This window comes from Talaromyces amestolkiae (assembly GCF_001896365.1).
Source record: "Talaromyces amestolkiae strain CIB chromosome Unknown scaffold2.1, whole genome shotgun sequence".
NCBI lineage: Eukaryota > Fungi > Ascomycota > Eurotiomycetes > Eurotiales > Trichocomaceae > Talaromyces > Talaromyces amestolkiae.
The window spans coordinates 459,881-479,086 of NW_024468038.1; the positions used below are offsets into that span (position 1 = coordinate 459,881).

The following is a 19,206-nucleotide window of genomic DNA, read 5'->3' on the forward strand; positions in this document are numbered from 1 at the left end:
TTCCCTTCACTTTGTGTGTGCCTCCATTCCCCTTCCTCAAGACTCTTACAAATCGATTCACATGGTTCACATGGCGCGGTGTTAATTTCTCAGAAAAATCAAAAAACTGTCCAAGGTTTTTTCGTTTCTCTTGTTATTGTTGATCTCCCCTCTAACACCCATCCATGTCCGTTATCAAACTTCCATCTCTACTTTTGTTTCTGATTTACCGGAACTATAACCTTCTGCATACGATTTGTTATACTCTATGCACTGGAATTGATGCTGAGTACGGTGTTCTCATCTGTTGTATGTACATTGTATGATAGTCAACATAGAGCAAAAAATCCTCAAAGGATGTGACCATTACTTTGATAATTTCGAGATCTGCTCGTCCAGAGGGCGTCGTCCATCTTGTGTGACTACTCAGGATGAAACGAACTATGTATGCATGTTAGTTGTATAACTAGTAACTAGTCAATATCATTACCAATACAGTAAATGAATAATGATGTCATTATCCAGGCCGCGTAGTACTTCGGATGCCCTAACTCCGTCCTCTCCATTACTCGACAGGAAAATAAATTGCACTATTACGAGTACTACGTACAAGCTTTGTTCGGCATAGCCTACAGGATCGGCTCAGGAACTGATTCAGCGCTTTCGAGCAATCACAAACCAGCACAATGCCTTCTCGAGATCTCATTTGTCTGGCCCTCTTCCGGGCCTTGCCAGGGGTTCCCACTTAACAACACGTAAAGTACCCACCAAACGACTCCATCGTGCGAATTAGTTGTATACGATGCGCGAATCAAGGAGAGATGTTCATCTCTGTCTTTTCGATTGACATCAATTCGTGGTCATTAAAATAGATTATGGCCGCTCGGAGTGATGGTGATGTTTTACTGCCGCTTCCCTGAGCCGCGAGCCATCCGGTGTATCATCTTGTTTACATCCATGGTCAATTGAGATGGGTCTTTAGGACTTCTCTCGCTTTTTGGACTTACGTCACGCTGTCTTATCTTCTATTATACCAGATGAGTTCTTTTTGATTTGCTTTCTAGCTCGCCTTAATCTCTTACCTTCTAAAACTAGTTGTCAACATTGATTGCATCACAGTAGAAGTCAGAACATAGCCATGGATGACTCACAAACTTCACATCCGCAATCAGAGGTAAGTATATCCTGAGCTTTTGTGGTACGGGGGAGAGGATCATAACTAAGCGAATATACAGCCCTCGGTGCCTGCTCCAACTACAATTGAGACCGAAAATGTACGATCTCCCATGTCGCCCACTCGTGGCAGGCGGAGAGCAACAACAGCTGTATCACCCACAGGAGGAACATCGGCTATGAGAGAGTTATTTTCAGACAGGGCAAGCCTGCGTCAGCGAAAGTCGACAGCTACTCGGCGTACCGGCGATCCTATACCCAGTCTCACCCGTCGGACAACTCTCGCTGAAAGAACGCAGGGAAACTTTACGATGGCCGGACCAGACGAGACATCCCAGTTGCACCTGACGCATCAACCGTTCGTTCAGCCTGGTTATGCTGAACTCAATCCTTCTTATGAACAGCCTGCCAATACAAAACCGGTTTGGAGTCTGGCAAAGCCTCTTCCGCGTGTGGTCCGACCTGGCATGGTGCCTACGACAGAAGAATTACTGCAGAATCGTGCGAGTCCACAGCTCCCGGCAGAAAATTCGCAAAGAATTGGACTAGATGTTGATCCCAATGATCTCGAAAAGGGTCAAATACCCAAAACGGCCGACCCGCGCAAGATGGCCGCGCAGGTCACAGACGCCCGCGCACAGCGAGAGACCAACTTCATAAACACCGTTTTGAACGGCGATACAACCTCTGTAGGTGGATCACGTATATCACGTCAATCATCTCGTGCAAGGCGTCCTTCGCGATGGGAAGGCCCCGTTGAAGAGCTGCCCATAGTCGAGGAGCGCGAGTCTCAAAAATATTCATCAGAAAGCCGTACGGAGAATGTAAGTGTTGATTCTCTGCATTCCTTGCCACCTCCTTTACCGGAAGAGTCCGGACTGGAACCTCATCTAGATGATGATGTCAAACCAGGCGATGAGACTGCCGGGATCAACAACATCCCAGCCCTCGAAGAAGCAGCGTACCCAGAGGACCTCCACCCATTATTGCAGAACCTGGTGGAAGAAGAAATCCACAACAACCACACGGTCTGGTCAGTGATCCGCACCCACCACCGCGAAGCACTAGCGGAATCCTTGGGGGTGTTTGTGCAGCTTACCCTCGGGTTCTGCGGTGATCTCGGGGTCACACTGGCTGCAGCTGGTAATCCCAACACGACCGACTGGGTATGGGGTTTCGCCACAATGGCGGCCATTTATGTCTGTGGTGGTATTTCAGGTGCCCATCTTAATCCCAGCATTACGATCATGCTGTGGTTCTACCGTGGATTCCCGAAGCGGAAGATGCCAGAGTACTTTCTGGCGCAGTTCGTGGGCGCGTTTTGTGCTGCGCTCGCTGCTTACGGAGTGTATTACCATTCGATTCGAAATTATATAGACAACGGCACCGGTGTTGAGGTAGATGTCGTGAACAGTTTCGTGACTAGCCAGCGCGAAAGTTTTATCGGACCCGCGACAGCCTTTTTCAACGAGTTTCTGGGCATGGTCATTCTATCCGTCATCATCCTCGCGCTGGGTGACGATCAAAACGCACCACCAGGCGGAGGCATGAATTCCCTCATCATTGGCCTAGTAATTACCTGTCTAAGCATGTGCTTCGCTTACCAAACGGGCGCAGCATTCAACCCAAGCCGCGACTTTGGTCCTCGACTAGCACTTCTCGCTTTAGGGTATGGCAAGCAACTCTTCACGAATCCCTACTGGTTTTACGGACCGTTTGCAGCGTCCTTGACGGGAAGTTTTATTGGAGGCTTCCTGTATGATTTTATGATCTTTACGGGTGGAGAGTCCCCGGTTAATTATCCGCTGGATCGGACGAAGAGGTCTTTGAAGAAGAGTCGAGCTAAGTGGTCGCGTAGGCTTCATCTAACGCCTAGAGAAGTGAAGGATAAGATGGTTCAGTAGGCGCTATACGAAGTACCAGACGGATGAGACCCAGGTCTTCTAAGTTTTATGGAAGCACAAGCTGTCAAGCCTCGCTCACCTTGCTGCAAAAGACTGTGTATGTAACTGGCGGCCCCTACAGCTGTTTATGTCAAATCTGCAAAAGGACCTTAATCGGTCATAAGAAGGATAGCAGGTTAGCTATCCCGAGTCTATTTCTCATCCCGCAGCATTTCTATAGTCTTTTAGGAAGTCCCTTCTGATATCATTTCGCCAGCCTCTTTTTTCAAATTTGGAGATATCGACCAGTGCTGTAGCACCGAATCAAGCCTTGTTATATACCGCGGTCATTGTCGACACGAGGTTCGACCTTGTTGGCCTTGTTTATCGTCAAGCATTGTCTTTCGAACTCTAAAGTCTCTATCTCTTCACATCCTTAACTCGCTGTTTGTCCAAAAGTCCACGGAGTGTGTCGAGATGTAGTTGGGGCGGTTCTGTCGAAGGATGTGGCTGGKCAGGTAGAATACTATCCCACGTAAGTTGTATAGTGTCAGAGTTGCAATTGTCAATAGGGTAGATGTGTCGAGGTGTAATCCCGGTATAAGTAAATTAGCCCTAAGTGCTGACCAGTTCCAAACCTTGGAGGTTGGACGATGCTTTAGAGCTTTATGTGCCATGTTAATAGCGCATGTATAGATCACCATGGATCTCTCTCACTATTTTTACATAAGAATGGAATCGTTTCTTGTCATGTGGGATAACATCGAAGCATATTTAAGTGCCTGAGGCAGCAACTCAATCCTCCAAGCATAGCTTGGACTTGCAGCCTGGGGCAGCCGCCGAGGGGCTAAAGCGGCGTCCCGGTGATGCTACCGCATGTTTCACGCGTTGCAAATACAACAGAATCACATCTGACCAAATACAAATCCATAATCATGGCTCAATCATACTCTCCTAAACCATCAGCCCGCTGGAGTAGCTCCTCTTTCCAACTACCCGTCGACTCCGAAACTCCACCTCCTCCTCCCCCGAAGCCGGATAGCCACGAAGCAAGCCGACGCGGGACTCCGTTGGCTGGAAGTCTACCGACTCCGCCCAGTCAGTCTCAGGGATTTCAGAGCCCGAGGAATTTTGCAAATGATCACACTCCTCCGGCAAAGCCTGCTGCTCAGGGATTTGGGGCAGAACAACACCAAGCGTTCGCCGAACCGCCGCGTTTGGAGGATGAATGGTTGCCGGATATAGTTAAGAATAAAACGTTTGTTCTCTGAAACTATAGCTCTGAAACTTTGCTAACAAAGTATTTTCATTGATAACAGAACGCCAGAACTACAATCAATTCTCTCAAACCCCTCCCTCCTCTCCGCTCTATCCACCTTACATCCATCCTATCCAGCATCGCAACAAGTCCTCCAATCGCATCTCGACTCCAACAAAGCCCTAGCCCAACACGTCCTCGACCTAGAATCGCGAGTCGCCAATCTCCGCTCAACCACCGAATCCCTCTTACTCAACCATCAATCCCTCGAAGTGTCATGGCGCAAGAAACAGACCGAAATGGATGCGGCGCTGGAACCTTGGTCCCCGAAAGCGTTGTATCAAAGACTCGCTGCGGCAGTTGCAGAGCAGGAAGCTATATGTCATGCGGTTGAGGAGAGTTTTCTGGAAGGTGATCATCATATGGGCCGTGCTACAGATAAAGAGGTTGCGGATTGGGTGAGGCGGATTAGGACGGAGGGTGCGAAGCTGGAGTCTAGGAAGGAAGCTAGAGCGAGGTGGGATGAGGGTAGAGTGGGTGGATGGCGTTGATGCTGTGTCATCGTGAAGTTACAATCTTAACTCGATTGTTGCCCTTACACACTCAACGGTTTGTCTCGTTATCGAGAAATCTTCAAGAGACCAAGTCACCGCTCCATGAGACACCGCAGACCGACATCAAACTCTGGAGCAATGCCTAGTTCTTGCTAATGCAGGACAGAAAGAAACAGTGCCATATTTGCACTCCAACAACTCGGTCGTTGTCAGGCTTCGCGCCGCATGTCTAAATAGCATACAATGACGAGGTACGACCACCGTTGGCTAAATATGACAACAATATGCTGCGACATGGTGCCAAAGCTTATCCCACTTGGCTAATCTTCCATGTCTATTATCCAAGACGGTCAAAGAAGTGGTCTGCATACATACAGGATCCCAAGTTATAGTAAATCAGTATTGAACATCAACCCATTTCGTTTCATTACTATCTATCTTAAAACATCGTTTTCGAGACTTGCATAACAGGCTTGCAAATCAAATGGAACCTTTACCCTCTAGATCCTCGAAGAACTCCATGCCAAAGTCAGCACTGCTATCATTGAAGCGCAATTTCTTATTAATGCTCTGGATCTTCTTCATATCCTCATCACTGAGCTTAAAGTCGCCCTGCAAATTATCCTGAATACGCTTTGGTGTCTTGGATTTTGGTAAGACGGAATGGCCGAGAGTAATACCCCAAGCTGCAACAGTTAGCCATCACATACCTGAATTTACGAAGAACATGTACACACCTAAAGCAACCTGAGCACCGCTCTTGCCATACTTCTTCCCAATTTCAACAAGCTCGGGAGTCTCGATCAATTTACCCAAATGCTTGGCCCCGTAAATTTCATTCTGGTTGCCAAAGGGCGAATAATGAGTGATATGAATACCCTTTTCGCGATGCCAGTTTGCAAAGTCTGTCTGCTGCAGCCATGGATGACACTCGATTTGGTGCACAGCGGGGACCACGGAGGTGTTTTTGAGCAGATGCTCCATTTGAGCCTTGGAGAAGTTGGACACGCCGATTGCTTTGACTTTGCCGGTTTCAAGGAGTTTCTCCATCGCTTTGTATGTCTGGTCATTACGTAGTCAGTGACTTGTCGTGAAATATGGGACGGCAATAACGTACGTCCACGAAATCGATGTTTACCACAGCCGGCTTGCCATTCTCCTTTGGAAACAGATCTTTGCCAGACTTCCAAGCCACAGGCCAATGTATTAAAAACAGATCAACATAGTCCATTTTCAAATCGTTGAGTGAATCCTCAAGAGCTTTCGGAACATCCTTTGGGTCGTGCTGATGGTTCCAGAGCTTGGTGGTGACGAACAGTTCGTGTCTGGGGATGCCGCTCTCGCGAATGGCTCGTCCAACGGCTTCTTCGGTGCCGTATCTGTAGCAATACCGAGTTAGCACGTGCCATCTGTAAGAGTAAGAGATTCCTGGATTTCCGTGCATACACTCTTGCAGTATCGATGTGTCGATAGCCGGCCTTGATGGCTTCCTTGACGGCATCTACCTGCGCCTCTGCGTCTTGCCAGGTACCGAATCCGAGAGCTGGGATCTCGGCTCCGGTGTTGAGCTTTTGTCTTGTGCCAGGCATGGTTATTATGATAATATATTCCTTAGTTCCGAGTAAGAGTGGTGCTTTTGACGACGTATTCTGCTACGGAAAAAAAACTTAAAGTGATTGCTCGGGTCTCGAGAGTTTATATACACACGAAATAGCTGCTGGTTATTTACGTCAACCTGACGCAGCGAGAAGTGTTTAAGCCTCTCATGAGATGACGTCGAAGTGAATACATTCCATATCCCACATAGTCTAGACCTGAGCCTCCCATCGAGTGGCTCAAGAAGTGTGGTTCAAGAGGTGTGGTGACGTTTGGTGGATATCTTGAAGCTCCAAAGTGACGTCTTCCAGGGCTTAAGGGTCTGGACCACGTGGGTGTTCCCCTATCTTGGCCCTCGTAAATACTCAGCGGAAACGGTCGGATGTTATACGTGCATCTCCAATGACTCTAAGACCGTTAGATCCCAGTGATCGTGTTTTTTTTATAGATTTTCTCGTGGTGGGTGAGGGTTCTTGATGTGGTCGACGCGATTTTTTGATGTGATTGGACAATCGGTGTCCATCAAGTCTCGAACCGCTAGTTCTGAAAACAGCTTAGCACTATCTAAAAATCACGTGATTGTTAATTTGGCGCTAAGGATTTTTTTGTTTTTAGCGGGAAAGCACAGCTTCGTTTTCTTTTCCTTCAATAATCACCTCGCACTTCCTGCGAGTAAATTCTCGACAATGGCTCTCATTAATGCTTGATCAGTCATGTAGCATCTTTGCATGCCTTGAACTATGCCGCTAGCCGGTATTTCTCACTCACTTTCGCTATATAAAAGGTTCGTTGCAGAATTTTCTTCATACACTTTTTCCCCCAGCTGTTTGGTGATGACTACGTGACACGCTAAGGCATTCCTCAAACTTAATGAATACATGTGGAATCTGTCAATTTACAAGTTTCAGCCTTGTCTGATTTTCCTTCCCAATTACATCAATTCTCCGTTTTTTGCTGGTTTTGCATTAAGCTAACTGTCATTCGGATAGGTAAACAACATTTCCTTCTCCCACACATGAGTTTTCTTGCTGCGCATGAGGAAAGTTTGAACGAACGGGCGGACAAAACGCCTCCGTCTGCCCTTCATCATCAAAAGCAGAGCGTACAAACTCTGCTGGTGCTGGGCTGCGGATTGCTTGTTGAGAACTCGTCAGCTGATTTGTCGTCCTCAATACATATGAAATATTTGCATGATTGATGTACCGAAAATTAACATCATTTCTGCAGGTACATTTTATTTCCCTTCATACTCTGCACCGAGTTTTTTATCCCCAAGGATGTCATCCATTAGATGATGAACACGTTATTCACACTGTTTGACCGAGCGCACAACTGCGTTTCGGAATGAACATTTTACACTGAAAATTCTGATTTAATGAGGTATGTCAAACCATTTTCGATCATGGTGAGAACTTTGCTAACATGGGTTAGCCTGATACAGATGACATCCATCATTATACTCTTGTTGATTACTCGATATTATATGAAGTCATATACTGATGCAACTGTTGGCTTTAGATTTTTCCGACATCCTTGATTGGTGCTGTCCTTACTTGGTAAGTTGTAATTGTCTTTTTACTTTTCTCCCTTTACCTGATGAACAACAAATATTTCGCTGTGTTCTTACCGAGTTTCGGCATTGACGAAAAACTATTTTCACCTTGGAGAACTGATCATAACATCTATACTGTCTTTCTTTCACGCGTTGATGATGGTCAGGCGCTAACATGTGCCAATAGGGATCCAGTATATGCTTGGACTCGAGTCTGCATTCACTTTCATAGCTATACTATAGACAAATAAATATTTACTTCCATCTCATTCATAGTAGAGATTATGCTTCTTGTGCCACTCCTCCAAACTCTCATTGCCGTATAGCTTGTGAACCGTCTTCTTCCCCTCCGGCCATCGTACATAAGCCGGCTTAGACGAATCCATAATACAAACCATCTCATCCGGCACCGGCAACTCGGTATCAATCGCGGGCGCAAAAGGATGAATCAATTCAGGCCAGTGATGATCCCACAGCCACAACATAGTACTACAATTTGAGCAGAAATTTCTCTCCGATGAGCATGTCTCCTCATCTGGTTTGCCGCGGTTTTTAATGGCGTTGTATTTCCTTCACCCCATTTCTGTTAGCCTCATATATATGAACCTGAGTGCTGACAAGGTGTACAAACTTGATGAGTTCCTTCCCCTTCTTAATCTTGAGCGTGTCAGCCAATCCACCCAGGTTGACGCTGCCGTTGTAGCCAGCGACTTTGCGACAGATGCTGCATGCGCAGAGTTGGTAGGGGACCGGAGTGTTGGATTGGAGTTCGAATTGTACGCCGCCGCACTGGCAGCTTCCTTCCAGATTCCTGCTGTTCCTTTAGCACATGTCCCGCGGGTATCGGGTGGTCTCTGGGTGTCACTTACATGGGCATATTGACGGTTAAAATTCAATGACTCTTTTAAGGTTTACTGTGATTTAGAGGAGTAGAGATTGTACATGTGTAGCGGGACGAAGTATGATATTTATATTCCGACGTCATCAGTGCATAATGATATCTACAGGGAGTTGAATCACCCGATATGTCTCAAAATCAGCTGGTTGTCTAGATTATCTACTCCACCATCTACATGCTATGCGTCCGTGTACTCAATTAAATGCTCCGATTGGCAATCATTCACTTGGAGATCGAAGTTGAAGCAGAAACGAACCAATTGACGCTCTAGTCGCAGAATGCGGAGACAGCATCGTGTTTGCTTGGTTTGCACTGTTTGTCCCGGTTCGACGCATGATTTTGGCTTCAACATATCGCATATTCTATCTCATCAAAGCATTGCTTGAAACCGATCAATTGAAGCCACGCCGACACGAAATACACAACCATGAGTTTCGGAGCCCCAGGCGGTGCCGCTGCTAACTTCAAACCTACTCCGTACGCACCCTCTCGCAAGAAATGTTGCGTTGATTGAGCTGACAAACAACTTTCAGACCGGAGCGAGGAAGTTTCCCACTTGACCATGACGGTACGCAACTCTTTCCCTAGTCGCTCTTGACTGAAACGAGATCTGATTTAGCTGTGTATAGGCGAATGCAAACACCTGATACAAAACTACTTGAGATGTCTCAAATCGCAAGGAGGTGTGAATAACGAGGATTGCCGGAAGCTTGCCAAGGGCTATTTGGGTTGTCGCATGGATAAGTGAGTGGCCTCTCTTTTCTACTTATGGGTACTTTTGCAAGCTCTATCTCGCAGCTTGCTGACTTCGCGTGTCTCCGTTTGATAGAAATCTCATGGCACCCGACGAATTCAAAAATCTTGGCCTTGAGTTCAAAGATAAATCTACTGGGGACGATCCGACAGCGAAGAAAACGTGATATCACATGAAACATTGAGAGGATGCGACAGCTTACGCACGATATGTACGTATCTCTCTACAGTCGGTCGCAGATGAATAATCCGATCGAATCATGGCATTTTTGGCGTTTTGATTTGATGGCCGCGGTAGCTCATTGTCGGACTCATTTATTGTATATATCTTGGAGGACTAAAAGATCACATGAATTGTATATTAGTGGAACTAGGAATGGAAATCTCCTACAATCAATCTGATTTTGTGCTTGTGATTGTAGTAACTGAGCAAAGCCGGAGCTTAGCGCGGTTAGCTTATCACCGATAAGCAGCTTGAACATCAATTCTCACTCTACATCAACTCAGTTACAGTGCATTATGACTCTCATAATGCCACCTATTTATCATACCCATGTCTTCAATCTCACGCCCTCCTGAACCATGGCTAGTCGCCATCATCCTAATCGTCAGATCGCGGGGAGGACCACGATACGTCTTCCACACCCCCGCCAACCCCGACCTTGAGAAGCTCCTCGGTCCCAACTTTCGTCGCGGAAGAGGCGCCAACGATTTCGGATCCGATGAAGAAAGCCAATCCAGCTCCGATGAAGAAGACGAAGAACCCATTGGTCCCGGAGGTGGAGGAAGTGGCGGAGGCGGCACTGCTGGTGGTAGCTCTGCAGGCGGAGGAGCAGGTCGAACGAGCGCCGCGAATGTCGACGATGGTACCTCTACGACTGCCTCATCCGCGGGTGGTGAATCGCAGCGTCCGCCGTCACTCAACTCGGGCAAAGTGAGGAAGAAAGCGGATTTGGAGGATAGTACTGATTTGACGGCTCTTGGCAGAGGGTCGATGTCTACAAGTTATAGTGCGGTGTTTGATTCCGTGTTTGGAGTACCGTCGGAAGTATGGGAGAAGCTGCTTAGTCCGACTCGTGCGTGGCACAAGAGGCGGTTTGAGATTGGGATTAATGATCTTGCATTTGTGGGATGGCCTGTTTTTGTGCGCGACGATGGTCATTGGCGGAAGAAGAGTAGGAGGAGGAAACGCCAGAAGCCGAAGAACAGTCAAGAGACGAAAAATGGCCAGGAGTGCGACGATGCGAATCCGACATCTGATAATGACATTCCTGACGGCACTCAGTCCTCTAGAGACGAGGATAATGCAGACAAGACCGACGTTGAAGATAACGCCGATAGTCAGACTGGCAGCCCGGAAAGTGATAAAGATACCATGTCCATGTTCAACGTGGTCTTTGTTATGGCTCCTCCAGTTCTTGAGTATTCGATGCATCTGAAAGAGATGTATGAACATGTCATCAAGAAGTTCAGCAAAGCTTTAAAGTACGAACAGGATCATTCGGATTACGTGTGGAAGGAAGCGCAGCATATTCTGCAAATCAAGGAACGGGCACGCGAGCGAGGTAAGTCTCTCATATTGGAGTCTAAATGATTGTAGAAAGAAAGAAGACTGACTAGAATAGATGTCTCTGGAGAGAACCTGCACGACGAACTCGTGTCAAAGTCGTCTCTAGCCGCAGCTATACATTCGGTATTTGACAAAATATCCAAGTCAGATATTGCGTTCGTCTCTCTCAAATCACGTTCCGCCGACTTCCAGATACCGCCGACGACATCAATTGCAGAATTACCTTCAAGCAGCGACACGTCACTAGCTGGTATGTGGCTCACCACAGCAAATACAGTCAATGCAGACCACGGCGCGGAAATTGAAGTTCCCAACCAAGTACTGGCCAAGCATTTTGCATTGCTTCTCCTTGAAAGCGAGGCGAGTATCATGGAAGCATTAAAAGGCAGCGAACTAGCTCCAGCGCTTTCACATTATATTCGAAGCTCACGACCCAACAAATCCTTTGCACAGATATCAGCATTATCGGGTATTCCACTTGACACCATTCACGACCTCGCGCAGCACCTGGTGTATTGGAGACGAGCTCGAGCCATCCCACCGTTACATCAGAGAGATACTTATATCGTGTCGCCGAACTGCGATCTCAGTCAGTTGAAAAAAGCCACTCAGTCCTATGCTGCTACCTTTCCGACTCTTCCCAGTCTACCTAAGATGCTATCAGCATTAAGCGGCACCCCGCGGCCGTATGCGACTTTTATCCCAAGTAAAGACCATAAAGAAACGTATTTTGCGATTCTTGCTTGGCTTCTGAGAGGCGGGKGGGTGACTCAGTTGAGAACTTTTTCGCGCGTCAAAGTCACTCCCGAAATCAAGTTTGTGGTCGAGCAAAAAATGCGCAAGGAACAGCTAGAGAAGTACATCGCTTCTGGAGGACATGCAAGCTCACCACAATCGGATAGAGCTTACGGCGATAATGCAGGTGGTCGGTACCATGACGATGCAGCAAGCACCAGATCCTCATCTTCCGTGACCAGTCAAACCAGTGGCCAACTCACGCCCCTCGCGCCTCGCCGCGGGTCGGACGAAGACCATTCCCAGCTGTCAGACTCCTACATGGAGCGCAATGCACATCTAAACATGTCGTCTCTAATCATGTTTCCTCATCGAGCCTCCCCACTCGAATCCCGATGGCTGGACGAGATCATGTCTCGTTTCCCCGACGCAATACCACAGCCCAAACTAGCTCCGAAGACACAGCAGAACGAGACCGAAGACTCGGCAGCGACGGATTCCTTGAAGGTGCACTGGCCGAAATTCGTCAAGTATTTCAATGGCACCGATGCTTTGGAGAAGATAGCTGTACGTGAAGGGATGAGACGGAAGGTTGTATGGCAGCTTCTGCAGCGATGGGGGCTGGGTCAGTCGGCTGTGCCGGGGCTGGATGTGAGGGAGCAAGTCCTCGTCACCGTCCGGCACTGGTAATGTACTTATTTTATACATGAATACTATGATATTCTAATGATCATCCTAACTTGATATGAAATACTGAGGATATGATTGGCGGACGTGGTCTCGGAGCGATTACCGGCAGCACCCGAGGTCAAACGGTTGCAAAGCGTGAAACGTGAAACAAAAGCCTAAGCCTAAGCCCTAATTCTCCGGCCCGATTAGTCGCTTCACATCCCACGCCAGAAGAAAATAACATAAGTAAAAGAAATTTATGGACCACCTATGTCATTGGTGGAGCTGTAATTTAAGCGTCTGATATCATATGATTTTATGATTTTTATATCGATATTTCTCGCTTGAGGCTTCGGGATGGTTGCCGCAGTGTCGCAATGAAATATGTACAAATGACTAAGGGTCAGGCACATGTGCAATTTCTAGGTGAGCTCACTAGGAAGTAAGTACTTTCACCTAGGCAGGGTGTTGTCTAGTATTTGTTACATTTGCCAGGACGCCACATCTTAGGATGAGAGGCCACAATGTGACAGAATCAGGAGAACTTTCATTGTGCAAACGGAACCAAGAAGACTTACAACTAGAGGGACACGGGACTAGATAGCAAACATACATAGTGTATCTATGAGCAAACTTGCCTTTGACTGTTACTATAAGGCCAGGCCAGGCTTCACCCCTCATTCTTGGTGCTTCTGTGTATGCACGTATGTAATATTACACTTGCCACGTATGGAGTGTGTATGCGGAACGACGGAAAACGGCGGTATTCGACTTACGTACTGTACGGAGTATGTATGTATGTGTGTCATAAACATAAGGCATGAGCAATATCGAAGTAGCTGCGGGGTTGTTTATGCAGAAAATAATATATAGCTCATACATTCAGGTAGAGCAGCGCTAGACGTTACTAGGGCTTGGTCATGTTGTACGATCAAGATCAATTCAGTATACGTACGACGATCATGTTTCAAGGTACCAGATGCCTTAGGGTTACGGAGTACAATACATAAAGACATCGAAGTATGTCCCGATAGCAGGCACTGGATAATTCGCAGGCAGTCATTCAATGCATTCCATGAAACTTGATTCTATACTATACCTATATTTGGCTATATAAACGCCTAATTGCTGATATACTGGGCATTTTCACGTGGTAGGTTTCCTGGATACAGTACATAACTCAGGATCATTCCCCCACCGATAGATAATACATGTACACAAATCGTACAGTGTAATCTCAGGCTGCCAGGCGCATATCAAAGCCTCCATTCCATAAATCTGTACGGAGTAACGAGGGAATACGTCGCTTTAATTACTCATATGAAAGTAATAAAATACCCTATTATGTACTGATTACAGTGATTAGTACTGAATAATGTGTCCACTTACCAAGGCAGTTTACCTTAGTTACCAATACCCACAGGAAACACACTGAGGATTATTTTGGCCGCGGGCGTCCGGCAATCCTAGGGTCGTAATGCTACTAAATGCTCAAGACCAGAGGGGAAAAATAATAAAATTGCAATTATCCAAAGACCGAGCCGAGTCGCTACTTTACTCATCCTCTCAGTCAGTTCCGGTTGAAGAGCCCGTCAGGAACTTTTTTCTTACCCTCAAGAGATTCCACACTTTGGCAACCCACTCTAACCATTTCCAACCTTCCTTCCTCTCCACACGTCCTTAATTCTTTTTTTTTTCTCATATTCTCCAAATCCTTCATTGTCTTCCCTTTCGCATCCCCTTCTCTGCACTTATTTCTTTCTTAAGTGTGGGCTTTTGTTTTTGTATGCTGGCCACGATCCTTTTTTTTTTTACTTAGAAAAAGGCGTCTGAAACAGCTGTGTGATCTCAATTGTCCAGCTTGGATCTTTTTTATCCCTCATCGTCGTTTCTTTGGGACCTTCCCACACTCAACACACGACGCCCTCTTTTCTTCACCAGTCAGCTCTCTTCTTTCTGGCCAACTTGACAAAGTAGAGATCTCTCTGTTGCCGTCGTTATTTGTGCTGCATCCAGGGCAGATCAAAGGAATTATCTGGAGACGCACTTTACTTTTTCTGGAGTCCGAGATTCCATCGATATTGTTTGACCAGTCAAATTCCGCGTCTTTTGTTCGAGACTTTATCCAAGGGGGATTCATTCACCTCGACTTGGAAGAGAACAACAGAAAGAAAGGTATACCATTGTCTAACTCTTACCTCAACTGTCAAGCTTTGGCATTATATTCTATCGCGAGCAACAACTTTCAGTCTTTCGATCGTGCTTATACGACGAGTGCCATTCCTCCATCTTGTTTTGGTTTCCACCCTCTTTCGTTTGCAAATCACATTTTCCACTCGACGAAACATTACTCAACGTCTTACGCAATTATTCAGTTCTCTGTTCGCTAACATATCCATCGCTTTTTCTCAGCCACGAACGAACGATTCAGCTGCCGGTCGAAAATAACGAAACGTCCTTCCTGCATTAGATTCCAGGTCTGCCTAAATTTCTACTGCCGAACGCCGATGCAACCCGAGCATTAGTACTCCCATCCGACACGGTACGGTAGTTTGACTAGCTGTCGGTAGAACATACCTTTGATCGATATTAAATTTTCGACGTTCGCATATCTTCGTTGAGTTGATACTCGCCACGTTTACAAAAGTATCCAACAAACAATCGGACAAGACACCATCAAGGCGAGGTCCGATTTCGACCAACTCTAGGTGCTGCTGGTAGCTTGGTGGGGTCCCTAGGGCCATAAAATATCACTGAGCACTTCATCACCACTACCTGCCAGTGCGCGATCCTGTTGCTCTTGGAGGAATTCCACATCACAATGGCGACCACAGCCACAAAGGCAGAGGTGCCTACCTTTTCTTATGCACAGGCTGCCAAAGGGCTGGCTGCACCAGCTACTTCACAACCAATCACCAAGCCTACAGAACAGTCTGGACAGACTGGTCAGGATAATGAGGCGATCAAGGGTTTGGCTGCGGAACAGATCTCGACTTCTGTATCTGCAGAATCTGAAAAAGCGGAATCTATTGCGGATCACGAGTCCAAGTCTGCTACTACTGGCTCAACCAAGAATGCAGTCTCCGGTGCATCATCTCCCTCTTTCGGAACCTCTTCGACGTCGACGTTAGCGAAAGAAGACGAAATCCCTCCCATCACAAATGGGGACTCTCATTGGGACAACAAGTCACAGACATCAGCCCCTGCTGAAAAGTCGAATAAGAAAAAGGAAAAAGAAGGAAAGAAGGATGAGTCCGGCAAATCATCAGACAAGACTCCTCCTGTCAAGGAGCTCAAGGCAGCCCCTCCTCCAGCCGTCAACATATGGCAACAAAGGAAGGAAGCGCAAGAGGCCAAGGCCAAGGCCAGTGCTGCAGTTCTGAAATCAGTGAATGGCGCAACTAAGCCCACTGCTTCCAAGTCCGCATCGCTAGCTACAGCAAATGCTCCAGACTCGGCCAAMCCCGCCAACAAGAAGAAGGCGGCTAACGATMCCCAAGCCGATGCATCAGGATCAATTAACAAAGATCGAAAGCGAGTCGAGAATGGCAAGCCTCGTGATGAAGGTAAGATGGACTGCATCGTTCGTCTGATACATGAATCACATACTAAAATTACGCTTCTTAGGACCCAAGAAGTCTACAAACCGCATACCTCGCGAAGAGTCAACAGACATCGCACCCCCACCAGTCGCAGATGCAACTGCATGGCCCACCCCGCAGATCGCACTCGGTGAAGAAAAGCGCAAAGCACAAGAGAAGAGCGACAAGTCCGATAAGGTCGAGAAAAGCCCCTCAACGCGTGGCAAGGAGAAATGGACTCCAGTGCATTATGTTCCCACTGCTGTTTTCAACACTCCACTTCCAACAGGTGCTCGTCGCGGGGGCCGACCAGCCCGTGGTGGCCGCGAGGGAGGACGTGGCGCTCACAGCTCCAATAGCACTACGAACAGTACGGCAACTCCGGTTGACGCCAGACCAGCCCCTGCTGCCCAGCCCAATCAGGCACAGCCCAAACAAAATGCAAACTTGCCAGAGCGAGGACGCAACGACGGTGGTCTTGCTCGCGCGAACTCCCTGCCTGCTCAGGCCCGAAAGCCTGTCGCTGCCGATGGTAACACACAGCAACAGGAACAGCGACGCTTTCAGGCAAACTCTGAACGCCCACGTGTCGACACTCGTTCAAAGGCCACAGAGGAAAACAATGCCGCCATAAATGGTACATCTTATCCTTCTGCGGACACTGCTACGAAGACTTTCCGTGAGCCGCGCTCCGCAAAAGCTCCAGAATTTGTTCCCGCCCACAAGGCATCTGAGCGCAGCCCACGTTCAGGAACATCTCCTGCAGATGCCCAAGCCAACGGACGCTTTGTTCCCAACCATGAGCGACGATTCGATAATGGAACAAAGTCTGAGACTCCTCGTGAGATGAATGGCTTCGTTCCTCGGGAGCGTGAATTCAAAGATTACAACCGCGAGAAGGGCGAGTTCCAGCGTGATCGCGAGCACCAAAAGGAGCGTGGTGAATCACGACCCGAGCGAGGTCGCGGTGGATACCGTGGACGAGGCGGTCATTCATACAACAGCCCTCATAACCAGCATTTCCAGAACTCACAAGTGTCTCAACATCAGTTCGTGCCAAAGCAGTTCAATGCCGGTGATCGCCAGCGCTCGCAGCAGCAGAACTTCCAGAACGGGACACAACCCCAGCATGTCAACCACCGACTATCATTGCGTTCGCCCTCAATGCCAAATTCTGCTGGTTTGTATTCTACTTACCCTGTACCGGAGATCAACACCGTGTATCAGGGCTATCAAACTATTGCGCCGGGCCCAATGAGCGCAGTCCCATACCAGCCTTATATGGAGCAATACACCGTCTTCACTCTGATTCAAATGCAGCTGTAAGTATTGAAGCCGCGCATCCGATGATCGATTTTACTGATTCGAGACAGTGAATATTACTTCTCCGTTGACAACCTCTGCAAGGACTTGTATCTTCGCAAGCATATGGATTCGCAGGGTTTCGTTCGCTTGGCATTCATAGCTGGCTTCAAAAGGATCAGACATCTCACTGAAGAATACGAGATGCTTCGCCACTGCGGTCGTCAGTTGCGCAACGCCGAGTACATCATTGGCGAAGATGGACAAGATCGCCTGCGCCCACGCGACAAGTGGGAGCAATGGGTGCTTCCCGTTGACCAGCGTGATGCTTCTGCTCAAAATGACGGCCACCACGCCGCAGCAGCTGTTCAGCATTTTAGCGAGCAAAATAATTTCGCTGTTCCCATGACCAACGGCGTTGATAACAATGGCTACCAGGCTACTCCAAATGGGTTGCCAAATGGCGGACAACATGAACAAACCGCGCTATCTTCAGCCGCCCCCGAATTTACACCGTATGTGGCGGTTGGTGATCACAATGAGGTTCCTAATGTAGGTTAATAATGAACGCACGAACACAAGGGAGTCCAGTCTCTGTCGTGCTTGTCTAGTTACTTGAGAATCACGGCAGGTCGGCTCCCATAGCTTTCGCTTTTGATGGATTCGCTAATGTTCTTTATAGGGAGGCATCTGAATGTCAAATAAGTAAACTTCAGCTGGATACTCTCTGTTTACCCCTGTCGTTTGGTGGTGATGAATGGACACAAAACCGAGTGCCGGCACTCTTGACTTGATTATGGAAGACTGTTCTCGATTGAACAAGTTTCTCAATGGCACCGTTTACGATTCTCATAAGAATGTTTACACTGTTTGATTTCCTTCTGAGCTACGATACACGACCGATACCGCAACTTACTTTATCATTTCTTTTCACAATATTGGAGTCAACCTCTACCGCCAATGAAGCATACTCGCAGTTTCCCTTTGATGTTCAGTGTCATGTAATCACGGACGACAAGGCTTCTGTTCATCGACAATTTTTTTTTTTTTCGCAGTTTATAGTCTCTTTCATTGATAACAGAAGCATGTCCTATGAAAGAGATTAGGCGAAAATGGTAGAAAGCACTACGATATTTCGGCGGCTGGGTTCAGCTCTTCTTTCTTTCTTGATTACTTTTCGTTTATCATTACATGTCCGCAAGCTGGTGTTGACTCCCGGCGGGCTATGCTTCATTTCTATTTTCCGGTTTTCGGCTATTTCATAACGATCGCATGGCTCAGTGGGCTCAAAAGTTTCCATCTCGATAGAGTTCCAGTTCTCAGCAATGCTTCGATATCTCTTCTTATTTCCTAATTACCTCGGATCTTAGCGAGCATCGAAGGAAAAAAAAGTGCCCCAGAGGGAATTTAATATTGCGAAAAAAATCTTACGAACCCGCCTTCTTTCCAATTTCGGGTTTACGCTACTGATGGGAGTATCATTCTTGCTTGGGAGGTAGCGTATCCTGCTGCCTTTAAGATCTTCCTGTTGGTTTGCGTTCACTCTCTTTTATGATGTACTTGTTCTTTCTTACTTATCATCTCGTTTCCCATTGTTCTATGATTTCCAAGTTTCTGCATGGCATAAGTATTGTGTGAGTTGTTTCTCTTTCTTTTTGTTGCACCTTTTCTACTTTTCCCACCATTTTATCATGGAAGTTTTT

At 47.2% G+C, this 19,206-nt stretch overlaps 6 protein-coding genes across 6 annotated transcripts; 4 read left to right on the forward strand and 2 right to left on the reverse strand.

Moving 5' to 3' along the window:
* Nucleotides 1-1,117: 1,117 nt before the first annotated feature.
* On the forward strand, nucleotides 1,118-3,056 carry BHQ10_001447 (uncharacterized protein; the record flags this gene model as incomplete). The annotated part of the gene is made up of 2 exons (XM_040873484.1): nucleotides 1,118-1,153; nucleotides 1,215-3,056. 2 exons carry the CDS (start codon nucleotides 1,118-1,120, stop codon nucleotides 3,054-3,056), a joined length of 1,878 nt encoding a protein of 625 aa, XP_040729952.1.
* A 914-nt stretch (nucleotides 3,057-3,970) lies between these two features.
* BHQ10_001448 (uncharacterized protein) lies at nucleotides 3,971-4,844 on the forward strand (the record flags this gene model as incomplete). Its single annotated transcript, XM_040873485.1, has 2 exons — nucleotides 3,971-4,293; nucleotides 4,355-4,844. The coding sequence occupies 2 exons, from the start codon at nucleotides 3,971-3,973 to the stop codon at nucleotides 4,842-4,844; spliced, it is 813 nt and encodes a 270-aa protein (XP_040729953.1).
* Nucleotides 4,845-5,327: 483 nt separating this feature from the next.
* On the reverse strand, nucleotides 5,328-6,436 carry BHQ10_001449 (uncharacterized protein; the record flags this gene model as incomplete). The annotated part of the gene is made up of 4 exons (XM_040873486.1): nucleotides 5,328-5,533; nucleotides 5,585-5,909; nucleotides 5,965-6,226; nucleotides 6,294-6,436. The coding sequence occupies 4 exons, from the start codon at nucleotides 6,434-6,436 to the stop codon at nucleotides 5,328-5,330; spliced, it is 936 nt and encodes a 311-aa protein (XP_040729954.1).
* A 1,825-nt stretch (nucleotides 6,437-8,261) lies between these two features.
* Nucleotides 8,262-8,872, reverse strand: BHQ10_001450 (uncharacterized protein; the record flags this gene model as incomplete). The annotated part of the gene is made up of 3 exons (XM_040873488.1): nucleotides 8,262-8,484; nucleotides 8,627-8,806; nucleotides 8,865-8,872. 3 exons carry the CDS (start codon nucleotides 8,870-8,872, stop codon nucleotides 8,262-8,264), a joined length of 411 nt encoding a protein of 136 aa, XP_040729955.1.
* Nucleotides 8,873-9,320: 448 nt separating this feature from the next.
* BHQ10_001451 (uncharacterized protein) lies at nucleotides 9,321-12,641 on the forward strand (the record flags this gene model as incomplete). The annotated part of the gene is made up of 6 exons (XM_040873489.1): nucleotides 9,321-9,370; nucleotides 9,427-9,461; nucleotides 9,523-9,637; nucleotides 9,723-9,809; nucleotides 10,259-11,211; nucleotides 11,272-12,641. The coding sequence occupies 6 exons, from the start codon at nucleotides 9,321-9,323 to the stop codon at nucleotides 12,639-12,641; spliced, it is 2,610 nt and encodes an 869-aa protein (XP_040729956.1).
* A 2,800-nt stretch (nucleotides 12,642-15,441) lies between these two features.
* BHQ10_001452 (uncharacterized protein) lies at nucleotides 15,442-18,064 on the forward strand (the record flags this gene model as incomplete). The annotated part of the gene is made up of 3 exons (XM_040873490.1): nucleotides 15,442-16,186; nucleotides 16,248-17,523; nucleotides 17,575-18,064. 3 exons carry the CDS (start codon nucleotides 15,442-15,444, stop codon nucleotides 18,062-18,064), a joined length of 2,511 nt encoding a protein of 836 aa, XP_040729957.1.
* Between the last annotated feature and the right edge of the window lie 1,142 nt (nucleotides 18,065-19,206).